Source organism: Microtus oregoni, unplaced genomic scaffold, assembly GCF_018167655.1.
Source record: "Microtus oregoni isolate MIOR12 unplaced genomic scaffold, Mior012 000002F_ref0000024, whole genome shotgun sequence".
NCBI lineage: Eukaryota > Metazoa > Chordata > Mammalia > Rodentia > Cricetidae > Microtus > Microtus oregoni.
The window spans coordinates 1238631-1250518 of record NW_024543061.1 but is presented as its reverse complement, the minus strand read 5'-3'; the positions used below and the strand labels follow the sequence as shown (position 1 = coordinate 1250518).

General features: G+C 41.1%; 1 protein-coding gene across 1 annotated transcript; it reads right to left on the bottom strand.

The window, feature by feature from the left end:
- Positions 1-10748: 10748 nt before the first annotated feature.
- On the bottom strand, positions 10749-11363 carry LOC121440613 (60S ribosomal protein L15-like). Its single transcript, XM_041641386.1, has one exon. It carries the CDS (start codon positions 11361-11363, stop codon positions 10749-10751), a length of 615 nt encoding a protein of 204 aa, XP_041497320.1.
- Positions 11364-11888: the final 525 nt, after the last annotated feature.

The following is an 11888-nucleotide window of genomic DNA, read 5'->3' as shown; positions in this document are numbered from 1 at the left end:
ACTATGTAGTATTTAAACAAATCAAACACTTAAATAAAACCTGATTAGACATGCATATTTGCTTTTTTCAGTTAATAGTTGTGTTATCAAGTACAGATCAATAATGTAAGATAGCTCATTTGTTTAAGTAGAGGTTAAAGATCAATGTTGTTGTAGGAATTCCTACAGCCAGTAGCTTTTAAGTTACCTTCCCACTTGGGCGTGGGTTCTTATTTTTTTATTTTTTATTTTTGAGTATAATAAATAGATATATAGGAGTGTAATAAATAAATATATTTATTATATATATATATATATATATATATATATATATATATATATATATGTAGACTCACAGATCACAGTACTCTGCACGAACAAGGAACAGGAACCAAATCATGCTGCCAAAAGAGAGAGCGAACGCATGCTTTACATCGGCATGCTGGGAACAGACTAGCAGCCTCTTGCAACACAATGTGTTTGACTTTAGCCTTAAAAAATTTTGTTTCATATATTATATCTTAAATCTCCTCTTTTCCCTACCTTACATAACTTAATAACTTCTTTTAGGCTTTTCTGTTCTGTTTTGGTCTGCTTTGGTTTTTTGTTTGTTTACATTCTAGAAAAAACATCCATCTTTTTTGTTTGGTTTGGTTTTTAGTGTTTTGTTTGAAGACAAAGTCTTACTGTGTAGATCTGACTGACCTGGCACTCACTATGTAGACCAGGCTGGTGTAGAACTCACAGAGGTCTACTTGCGTCTCAAGTGCTGAAATTGAAACTGCATGTCACCATGTCTGGCCCACATTCACCCATCTTAATACTTATATACAAATCCTTTCAAAATACCTCAACTTTTACACTCTTTTAAACATTTCTTTATCCACATCCCATCCTACTTAAACCATTCTCTTTTTAAATGTTTTTAAACAAAAATTGAATCCACATTACATACATGGCACTTAACATGGTAAACTGCAGACATGGCACCCATTGTAATAAATTACATACATGGCACTCACTCTTGTAAATTACATACATATTTGGTAGTCACTGTGATAAATTGCATACATGGTACCCACTGAGGTAAACTGTATATGTAGCACTCACCATGGTAAACTGCAATGATTGCCTATGTGCATATTTTAAACTATCAAGCATTTTCGTGTTGAAAGTCTTAAGCAAACCTTTCCACTTGTACTTTACATGAGCCCATCCCCCATCCCCATCATCATCCCACCACCACTCTATGATCTTACAGGACCTGATAGTTTACATTTTAGTGAGACCCTTTGCACATTATCGTAATGACGGAAGTGAAGGAATATTCTTTTCAAACAAGAAGAGGCAGAGAAGAAAGCACGCAGGTTAAGTTCAAAGTAGGTCCCCCAAATCCCCAAAATGAAAGTATGGGCCCAGCTCAAGTTGAACTCTGACCAGGTAAACAGAAGGACTGGTAGATAAACAAAGCTCTAAACTCATCCTTCCTCAGAAACTTGTAAGGCAGGTTTCTGTCTGTGAGGAAGACCCACTCTTTCCCTCATCTGCTCTATTGCCTGCAGCAACGAGGCCTCTAGCTCCCTATTATCTCATACCTGTAATGCATGTGCCTTTGGGCATTCTATCTTAGAGTGTCCTAGTTCCTCACCTCTGTAACATGCATTAACTACCTTAGGATTCTTTCTTGTATGTCCTGTTTATATTTTGTTCATTCCTTCTTGAAACCAGAATGGGGATTGAGAGGGACTCTTAGACTTGTCACCTTGTCCCATGGTTTTTCTGTGATCAGATTCCCCAGCTGTTGATCCTAGGTCTTTTGTCCTTTATTGTGTAGTTTGCACAGTCCAGAGAGTGATCCACCATAGCCCTGTTTCTGGTTTGAGTATAAGAAGTAGAGAAAAGCAGCAGATGAATAGCAAAATCCTTTTCAAATTGGTGAAGATAACATCCAGCAGAAATTAAGGAAGCCTCATTTAAACTCTTTATTATATTGACATTTTTTTCATTGAAAGATATTTAGTCCCCTCTGTCCTCTCCATGGATAGGCACTCGGTTATCTGCTTTTACTGTTGATATCTTTATGAACAAGACTAGCTTCTATTGAAATAGTCTACCCCTTAGTTGTCCTGAAGGGTACAAAACGATTTTACTCCTGGGCTGTTTTATCCTTCTCCTTTTTTCCTTGTTGCAGAATCAGGGAACCAGCCTGACCCAGGACAGGGGCATTGAAAGAGAACATGCTTCGGTGTGAGGTAAGATAGCCAAATTTCATCTCCATAGCCAGATTCTCAGCAAGTTCAAACAGTGTATGAAGATTTACCAATATAATCTACTTCCCAAAGACATCTGTTCCTCTATAAACTGGGGATACCAAATGCTACCTTTGGGGCTATCAAAGAAAAGAAATGGAATCTGGTGGTTTACACAGTACAGGAACTTCAAGGCTTCGAGGAGCTTAACTTTCTCAGTTCTTCAGGAAAGGGCAAGCAGACCATGTAAATAATATGGAAAGCATTGGGTTTTTACCTGTAAGAAAAAAGCAAATGGGAGAATTTGGTGGGATGTATTCTTTTTTGCTCTTCCTTCTCAATCCGTTGTCTCTGCTATAAGGAGGGAGATCTCAGAATGTCCTGATATGATCTTAGTCTCCCTGATTTGGGCTGGGAATGATCTGTGTTTACCTGTGGTCCTGATTCCTGATAGCTTTGCTATATCACAGATATTATTGATCCCATCTGTAAAGCAAATATAAATTGGAAAGGTTGATGGAGCATTGTGTGTCCCTTCCCTGATGTCTCGGTTCTTTGTCTGGAGAGGCAGCTCTGATGTTTCTTGGGTTATCAGCACAACCCCATTGAGTACCATAGGGTCAGTTCCCAGGTGGTACTGGTTAGTGCTTACCCACACTTCTGGTCCTATGCCCTGATATTCTTGCTTGCAATCTTTGGGTTTTTGATAGATTCCTCCATCCCATATATTAGTTCTTTCTAAACTCTTCTGTGTAGGACACATCAAAGTAAGGAGAGCCCAATGTATGAGAGATAGAACTTTTTCTTCCCGGGAACAAATGATACACAGTAGGCAAATGTGACCTCTCCTCATGCACAGGGGAGTGGAACTCCAGCACATCTCAAACAGTAGCCTGAACAAGTGATAGCTAATTAGAAAGACAGCTAATTAGAAGCCTAGTAAAAGCTTTGGGCTGGGGACAGGAAAGGTACGTATTGCTCCAGGTGAAATAGAAAGAGGATATTCTTGCCCCTATTGTCTCCCTGTTGTAATATGAGCGGCAGGGCCGAAATAACAACACACAAACTGTATTCATTTAAACACTGCTTGGCCCATTTCTATCTAGCCTCTTCTAGGCTAATTCTCACATATTAATTTAGCCCATTTCTAATCATCTGCATAGCACCGCTAGGTGCGCTTACCGGGAAGATTCTAGCCTACGTGTCCATCCTGGGTCGGAGCTTCATCGCGTGTGTCCTCCTGGGAGCGGGGAGCATGGCATCTCTGAGCTCACTTCCTCTTCCTTTCAGCATTCTGTTCTGTTTACTCCTCCCACCTATGTTTTAACCTATCAGGGCCAAGCAGTTTCTTTACTGCTTAACCAATGAAATCAACAGATTGATATATGACACTCCCACATCATCTCCCTGATCTCATGTTCATTCTTTTTATCGGTCAGCCCATGTTATACTCTAATTTATATAGCAAGCAAGGTAAGCATCCATGATTATTTATTTATTTAATATCTAGTTTGGGAGAGCTCTTTGCAATTTAGCATGTGCAAGCTGGATTTTAAGTCTCCCTTCTCTAGAGAAGATTAAATACATAAAAGAACCGCAGCAAAGCCAAGCATCTAAAAGAACCTAGAAAATTAGAGTTGACTTGTTCTTTTCCTTAGCCTCTCTGTGTTGCTGTAACCAGAAAGTGAAAACAAAGCGAAGATATGCAGGGAATGATAGGTCAGAAACGGGCAGTCGACTGTGGAGCAAAGGAGTGCAGTGGGATATTAGCAGACTGTATGAAAAGTGGTTTAATAAAAAGCTGAGTGGTAATAGCTAGGCAGGAGAGGTTAGGCCGGACTTCTAGGCAGAAGAACTCGCAAAGAATCTGGCACAGCGGGAGACATCACTGAGACATGGATGCAGTTGGACAAATGAAATAGAGGAGAGGTAAAAAGCTACGTGGCAGAATATAGATTAGCAGAAGCAGGTTAATTTAGGTTCTAAGAGCTAGTTAGGGACAAGCCTAAGCTAAAGGCCAGGTTTCATAATTAACAATAATCTCTGTGTCATTATTTGGAGGCTGGAGGTACCAAAAAGAAAGTCCAGTTAGGGTAAAAACAACTCTAGAGATATACCATGCTCAAGAGTAAAGATTCAGAGGAGCAGTCATCTCCAGCCTCCCACTGGTCCTGTTCTGACTGCAGCAATCACCTACTAGCAGCAGTTTGTCATCCTTCAGATCCTAGTTGGGATCTCTGCTTTCTCAGTATTTGACCTTGGTTCACTGCAAAGTCACAGTTTCTAGATATAGTCAGTTTCCTTTGTTAGCTGAGCAGCGCTAGGGGCACAAGGCTAGGAAATCTCTAAATCCTCTTTAGAAACATATGTCCCCCAAACCATAGGGGTCTGTATTTCCTACATTGTCTGGTTCCGGAAATGAATCAGCCTTATCAAATAAGTAATACAAGCCATATTGGAGCCTGTTATGCTTCTCTCATTTCAATGATCCCATTGCTCATCAGGAAGATTAAAAAAGGAAAACAATAGGAGTACATGATAGGACTGCCTATGGCACAGGAAACTCCAGGGGTTCAGTGAACCCCTAAAAGTCTCAGTGATACTAACTTTTATGGGTGCTAACATCTTAATGATGTCACTAACCAAGATGGCAACCAATAATGGTGATCCTCATTTTCTAACCAAGATTCCAGCAAAGTAACATGGTGGCCTCTGTCTTGATGAAGTCACGATCTATGATGACAACACAGCCACATGGTTCCTTTCTGCCTATGGTGAACTCAGCGCCATGATGAGTGTACTCTCTCATCTGGGTGTGAGTCAGGAGGGATTCACAAATCTCAGATTAAATGTGGTCAGTTCCTCTGCTGGTTTAAATAAGTACCTAAATTACATTAGCAAGGATCTAATGGGATAAATTATCCTCAATTGTGAAGGCCCCTCATAGTAAAGCAAAGAAACAGAGGAAGGAATTCCATGCTCTCAGCCCAAAGGAGAGTCCATAGATAGCTGTTGCACTGGCTAGAACCAGTGAGGCCTTCCTCTCAGATGGCTTCTAGAAAGGGACAGAAGAAAGAAATTTAACTACCATTCAAGTTTAGTTTCAAACAATAGTAGGCCTGTCTCTCAAAGTTCCAGAGGGATAGAAGGTTCGGACACCAAAGGCTATCTGTCTTCAGGCTGACAGGAACTTCGCACATCTCCCACTGCTAATACAGACAGCGAGTGTTCTCTACCAAACTCGTTTTTCTAAGAAAATGGCCCCCTTTCCTCCTTCCACTGTTGATTTGCGCAGAGCAGAGGCTTCCCTCCTAGACCTGGCTCAGACCAAGAAGTCTGAGCACACTGTTATGAGACAGACCTCAGGTCAACAGGACAAGTCGTTTCTGTTTGTTTTCTTTTTGTTATGATTGGCTTTGTATCTGTTCAAGTCTGGATGCCCAGTGATGTAACTTGCTAAAAGAACCATTGTGCATCCCAGCTTCCTACTTCATGGTCCCTTTTATTTTGACTCAAACAAGTAAGATAAAAATAGAGAAGGTAGATATTAGATTCGAAGACAAAAGTATAAGATTCAATCTCACCTGGGGTAAAATTCTGAAGAATTACTGCATCAGCTGCCTGTGATTAACTCCAGAATGAAGTAGCTACATCCCCTAGGCCTGGCTACCTGCTTGGATAAACAGAGTTAAGAGGTGGTATATAGGGGGCCTTTCCTAACTAACCTTTCAAAGACAAGAGGAGAAACAAATGATAGCCTCAGGGTCCAACTATCACCTTCCTTCCTGCCGGTCCAGAATGGTGGGAAGGCCCTGGCCACATTCCCTGTTCTAGACACAGTTTGGCTTAGCAGCACTGGCCCTAGATGAGCCTCCAGATAAGCCTTCAAATTGAAACCATGATGGTGAAGTCATCCAGGGTTGCAAGAAAAGTTTCTGTTTCTCAGGGTGATTTAAAGAAAGAGAAAGCGGGACAAGCCCTCAGCCAAGTTTCAGTGAAAGAAGAAAATGCTGGTGTTTCCAGGACTATGGCGTCTGTGCTGCAGGGAGCACTGAGCTATCCTTATGCCCAAATCAGTGAGTCTTCCCAGCAACTGCAGGTCATCGGATAGGAGGAATGAAGCATTCATTTCATGCTGGCTGTTTTCTTCTCAATTGAGTTCTTATTTACTCTTCTGAGGCTCTTCAAGTCAAAGGCAGCTGCAGGTGACCGCTCACTGTTTGCAGATCTCATGGGGTCGAGATGTCTTGCCATATTTCTCTTTCCTGTGGTCCTACACTCGGTGGCTATAGTTATGTGTTTTGGTTAGTGCTGTGCGTCATTCCTGTAGGTTCTCTTATAGTTTTAGGTAGCTCATTATTTCTCACGGATTTTAACCACCAGATGAGTATGGGCCATTCATAGCACTGACCAATGTGTGAAAGTTACTGATTTTTCTCTGAGTCAACATAACAATAAGCGAAGGTTGCTGCTGTTCATTGGCACATAAATTTTTATCCAGGCGTTTCTGTTTGACCATGTGGCATCGTGTCCTCAGTGTGAGTGACTGATTTTTTTCCCGTACACTCTTTTACATAGAAAAAGACTGGCTGAAAGAAGACATGTGAAAGACTGAATACACAGAAGGATCATGCCTGGTACAGGCTGCTTGGCGGCAGACTCCAGGAGCTCCAGTGGCAGCAAGAAGCGCAATGAGTCACACTGTGAGCTGGTTGTTTGGTTTGCAGTTCTTTGCATGTGGGCAGGATTTCTTTCTTTCTTTCTTTCTTTCTTTCTTTCTGCCTTCCTTCCTTCCTTTCTTCCTTCCTTATTTGGTTTTCCGAGACAGAGTTTCTCTATGTCACAGTCCTAGCTGTCCTGAAACTAGCTCTTGTAGACCAGGCTGGCCTCAAATTTACAGACATGCACCTGTCTCTGTCTCCGGAGAGCTAGGATTAAAGACCTGAACCACCACTGCACAGCAGGATGTTTTGTGCGAATTAATTCACAGTGGATGTTTAGACAATTCTCTGGAGAATTAGAATAGCGTCTTTTTGTGAAACATTAATTTTCAACAAATGGACATTACTAATTTGGGTGTGTGGTATATACTGGTGATCTCATAATTTGAGAGGCTGAGTTGGGAAGCGAATTACAAATCTCTGGCCAGCAGGGCCAACAAACAAGTTCTAGGTAATGCTACAGAGAGACCCTGCTTATAAAGAAACAGACAAACAAATGATGTTATTTGGACAAGCCATTGCTCAGTGGTGAAGCACTGGCCTGTCATATAGGGGCCTTGTATTTGAATCTCAGCACAGGAAGAAGAGACAATTTTGCTTAATATTTTGTCAACTAACAATAAATCCAGTGTGTGTGTGTGTGTGTGTGTGATCACATGCATGTATGTTCAGTTGCATGTAGAGGTCAGAGAACTACCTTGGATTTCATCTGTCAGGTGATGTCCACTTTTTGTTTAAGAAGGGTCTATCACTGGCCCCAGGGACCCACCTGTTTCTAACTCCCCATTGTCAGGATTATGGATGTGTGTCTAGCTTTCTATCTGGGTGTTCATACTCAAACTCATTTCCAAGGCAACCTCTTTACCAACTGAAGTACTGTTGGTAAATCAAACCAAATCAAACCACTGTTACTGAGTTTTCTATTTTGAAGTACTCCCTAGTTTTAAGTACTAAAGTAAGAGAATCCATTGGCTAACACTTATAGTGTTCTCTTGATTAGTTATAATTGACAGTAGCTTTTAATAGAGTAACTCTTCAGCTATCTCTTAGCTGAGGTCAACCACAGACTTACTAGATGCTTTGACTGTCACTCTATATAAATGGTGCTACCAAAAAAGTAAAACATTGTATCAGAGCCATTTTTTTAAAGTGACGATTTTAAACATGCAAAATACTTGGAGATCTAATGAAATACATTGTATAGTATCTTAGTTGTCAATGTTATAGTGTTGTGCAGTGGGAGAGATTGAGACCTGGGCCTGCAACATGCTAGGCAAGTACTTCACCACTGAGCCACATTGATGCTCATCTCTAACTATTGGCATCTATGTAACACACAGGTTTTGGATGCCTTGGTTGAAAATAATACTTAAACTGGAATTACTGAAACAGTGCTCTCAATCTCATGTGAATGCTTTTTAAACTGGAACACTGTGGTGAGAGACTCTAAACTGTGTGGCGAATGTCGAACACGGAGGAACTTCAGAATGAGATATTCTGAGGGAGAAGTTCTACATTTTTATTGGTTTTATACTAAACTAGAAACTCGATGTGGAATAGAATGTAATTGGAGAGATTTCTAAATGCAAAGACAGAAGCTTCAAAGAAATTCCCTATTTTGTATGGTTTGCTTCAGGAGCCATGTCTCCCCATTATTATAATTCAAGTGTTCGGCCATAAAAATCCTTTGTTGGAGCCAGGAATGGTTAGATGCATTATTCAGTACTTGGCAGGTTGAGACAAAGAGATCACGAGTTCCAGGAAAACCTGGGCTACATAGTGAGTTGGTGGACTGTGTGGGCTACTAAGTATGATGAGGGAGAGAGAAGAGAGAAAGAGAGAGAGAGAGAGAGAGAGAGAGAGAGAGAGAGAGAGAGACTCTCTTCCTTTCTTGGACATAGGTAAGAAGCACAATGCCTACAATTCTACATAGAGACTGGGCTGGACCATGAAGTCAGGCATACCCAATTTTCACAAGCGTAGACATTTGTGCTCATTGGAAAGTTTTCTGTTCTAGTTAGCAATAAGTAGGTGACCAAAAGGATACTGCTCTGAAAACTTAAGAAAGAGGCTTGTGTTCTTGTTTGTGAAAGAAACTAAAGATTCCTAGAAAACAACTCTATGCATGTTCCACAGATACATCTACAGCATAGCTCCTACATCCCCAGCTCAAGGAAAATCTAGGAAGAAGAGGAGGAAAAAAATTGTAAGAGCCAGAGGACCAGGAACTCTGTTGTGAGATTACACCTTCTAGATATGACAGGGACATTTCACCAATGAAGTCTCAACAACATGGACACTTAAAGAAGACTTGAACAATTTCAACAACTGATATCCCAGTGTAGATGAGGAAAACCTCACAGGGCCTCACACCTAGATGAAGAGCTACAGGCAATTTGTAACTGCCAAGAAAGGGAGAATTAGTCTTCCTCAGGAATGAACACCCTGACCTGATTACCTGGAGTAATCAGCCCTAAAAACATACTTGCAGATAACACTGAGTGGATTTAACAGACTGTTTCTGTTTACATGTATGTATAACAGCAATGGTTAAAGAAAAGCCCATGAATTTGTGAGGGGAAGCTAGGCATGGGAGGGGTAGGAAAGAAAAGAAGGAGGGAGAAATGTTGTAATTATTCTTTAAATCAAAAATTGTTTTAACAGTTAAGCATAAAAGGTGATATGTGAAAAGAAGATCGGAACTTGGTCTGTAAGGTCTTGTAGCCAGATGTGATGTTAGAGCTTCAGCAGGGTATCTTACATATGCTTGTTGAGTAAAACCGTGTCCCACTGACTCAGACACAGCATGCCTGAATCATGCATTTCATCTGTCCAAATGTGACTTCTAAAATAGCTCTTTTTCTTTTATTATTATTTTTTTCGGTGCTACTGCTGAAACCAGAGACTCTCATATAGGAAGCAAACACTCTTCTACAATGCTACCTACCCAGCTGTAAAATCATGTTTTAAGGATAAATTTTCTTTTTCCTAACATTTCTTGATTGTATTGTGTACGATTTATTTTATATTTCTAATTTAAAAGTCGTATACAAAATTAATTCTCTACATCTGTAGATAACATGTTCATAGATTCATCTTATCTCAGAGTGCAAATATTCTCAAAGGAATCACATCTGTACTAAATGTGTGCAGACCTTTTCCTTTTCACTGCTTCCTAAACAATAAAGCACAATGATTTCCAAACCATTTGTACTCTGCTAAGTACTATTAGCACTCCAGTGATGATTTAAGTAGATATGAAAGTGTTCATAAGTTATATGCAAATACAGCACAATTTTGAAAGGCATGCAAACTTTGGTGCCCATAGGGTCCTGTATTTAATGTCATGAATATTAAGGAGTAATTGTATATGTGTATTTGTTCCGCTATCAGTAAATTCAGATTTTCAAAACATAGGGTTGATTGTAAATATGTTTCTTCAGTTGTCAGTAAATCAAGATTATTCAAAACACAGGAGAGTTTATTACAAAAAGTCTCCTTCTCCCAGCATTTTCTGACACTCACCCAACAGTATCAGTCAGCATACATTTTGTGCTACAGATGTTTATTTTCTGGTAGCTTCTTACACATATTTATGTATATATAAATATCTTACCTTCCAATACAAATATGTCAAGCCACCCAAACACTGTCAATCACTTAGCTCATCATGGGGAGTCTTCATATCACAGAGCCTTGGTCATGTTTCTCTCTCCACAATTCCATTCTTTATGCATTATTTTTTTTTTGACGGTCCTAAATTGTTTATTGGGTATGAATTGTACAAGCATTACATATATTAGCGGTAATGGTGGAGCTGCAGAGTGTTGCGCCTTCTCCAGGCTGCACGGCGAGAGCCACCAATAGTGTGGTGGAACTTGTGGCCCTTTCCAAGGCCACGGCTCTTGCGGCCTGCAGACGTCAGCCCACGCATCTCTCTGTGCTTGTGGACCGGTTTGGTGATCCATTGGGTGTCAGGGTTTCTTCTGATAGCTTTATGGAATGGATCGATGAGGATAACCTCAAAAAATTTGTATGTGGAATCTTCGCCAACCCAGTAAGAATTCAGGACTCTCAGAGCCCCACAGTGGCGTCCAGCTCTCTCCTCAGCAACAGACTGAAGGCTTCGGGCGAACTTTAGCTGGTTCACACCATGATGGACAGGCTTGCCGTAGGTCGCACCCTTGGCCACCGGGCGTTTGAGGCCACCACGGCGGACGCGAATCCTGTATATGACGTAACCTTGCTTGGCCTTGTAGCCCAGCCTCCGCGCTTTGTCGGGCCGGGTGGGACGGGGAGCCCGGTGCAGCTCGGACAGCTGGCGGTACTGCCAGCAGCGGACCCTCAGCAGGAAGCGCATCATGTCCGACTGCTTCTTCCGCCACAGCTCCTGGATGTACTTGTATGCGCCCATCTTGGCTCACCTGATGGCCGCCGTCAGAGGAAAGCTTTATGCATTATTTTTAAGAGTTCCATACACATCAATGTTTTTTCAAGACAGGATTTCGCTGTGTAGCTCTGGCTATCCTGTAACTTTCTACATAGACCAGGCTGGCTTTTAACTGAGAGTTTCACCTGCTTTGGCCTCCCAAGTTCCGGTGTTCAAGGCTTGCAACCATGCCAGAATGCTATTGAAGAATACTGAATTGCTTCTAATCTCTTGCTATTTGTAGACAAAACATCCACAGTTAAATTTTAACAAACATAATTTCTAGTACATATGACTGCACCTCTAGATTTCTTTGATGTAGTCAAAGAATATATGCACTTGTAATCCGTAATACAGGAGCTGAGCAGTGTGCAATCACAACACTAGGTGGGAAAGCTTAGATAGCATTTTAACTAGAGGTTGCATTTCTTTTATCCCTCCATAGCAGGCTCGTCCATGTCCTTCATCAGAGTGCTCCTGGATAATGTCCTGACCCTGTTAGTGATGTAA

What these genes read in the sequence shown, in the direction of transcription:
- LOC121440613 (XM_041641386.1), bottom strand. Translation starts at nt 11,363, where the DNA reads ATGGGCGCATACAAGTACATCCAGGAGCTGTGGCGGAAGAAGCAGTCG.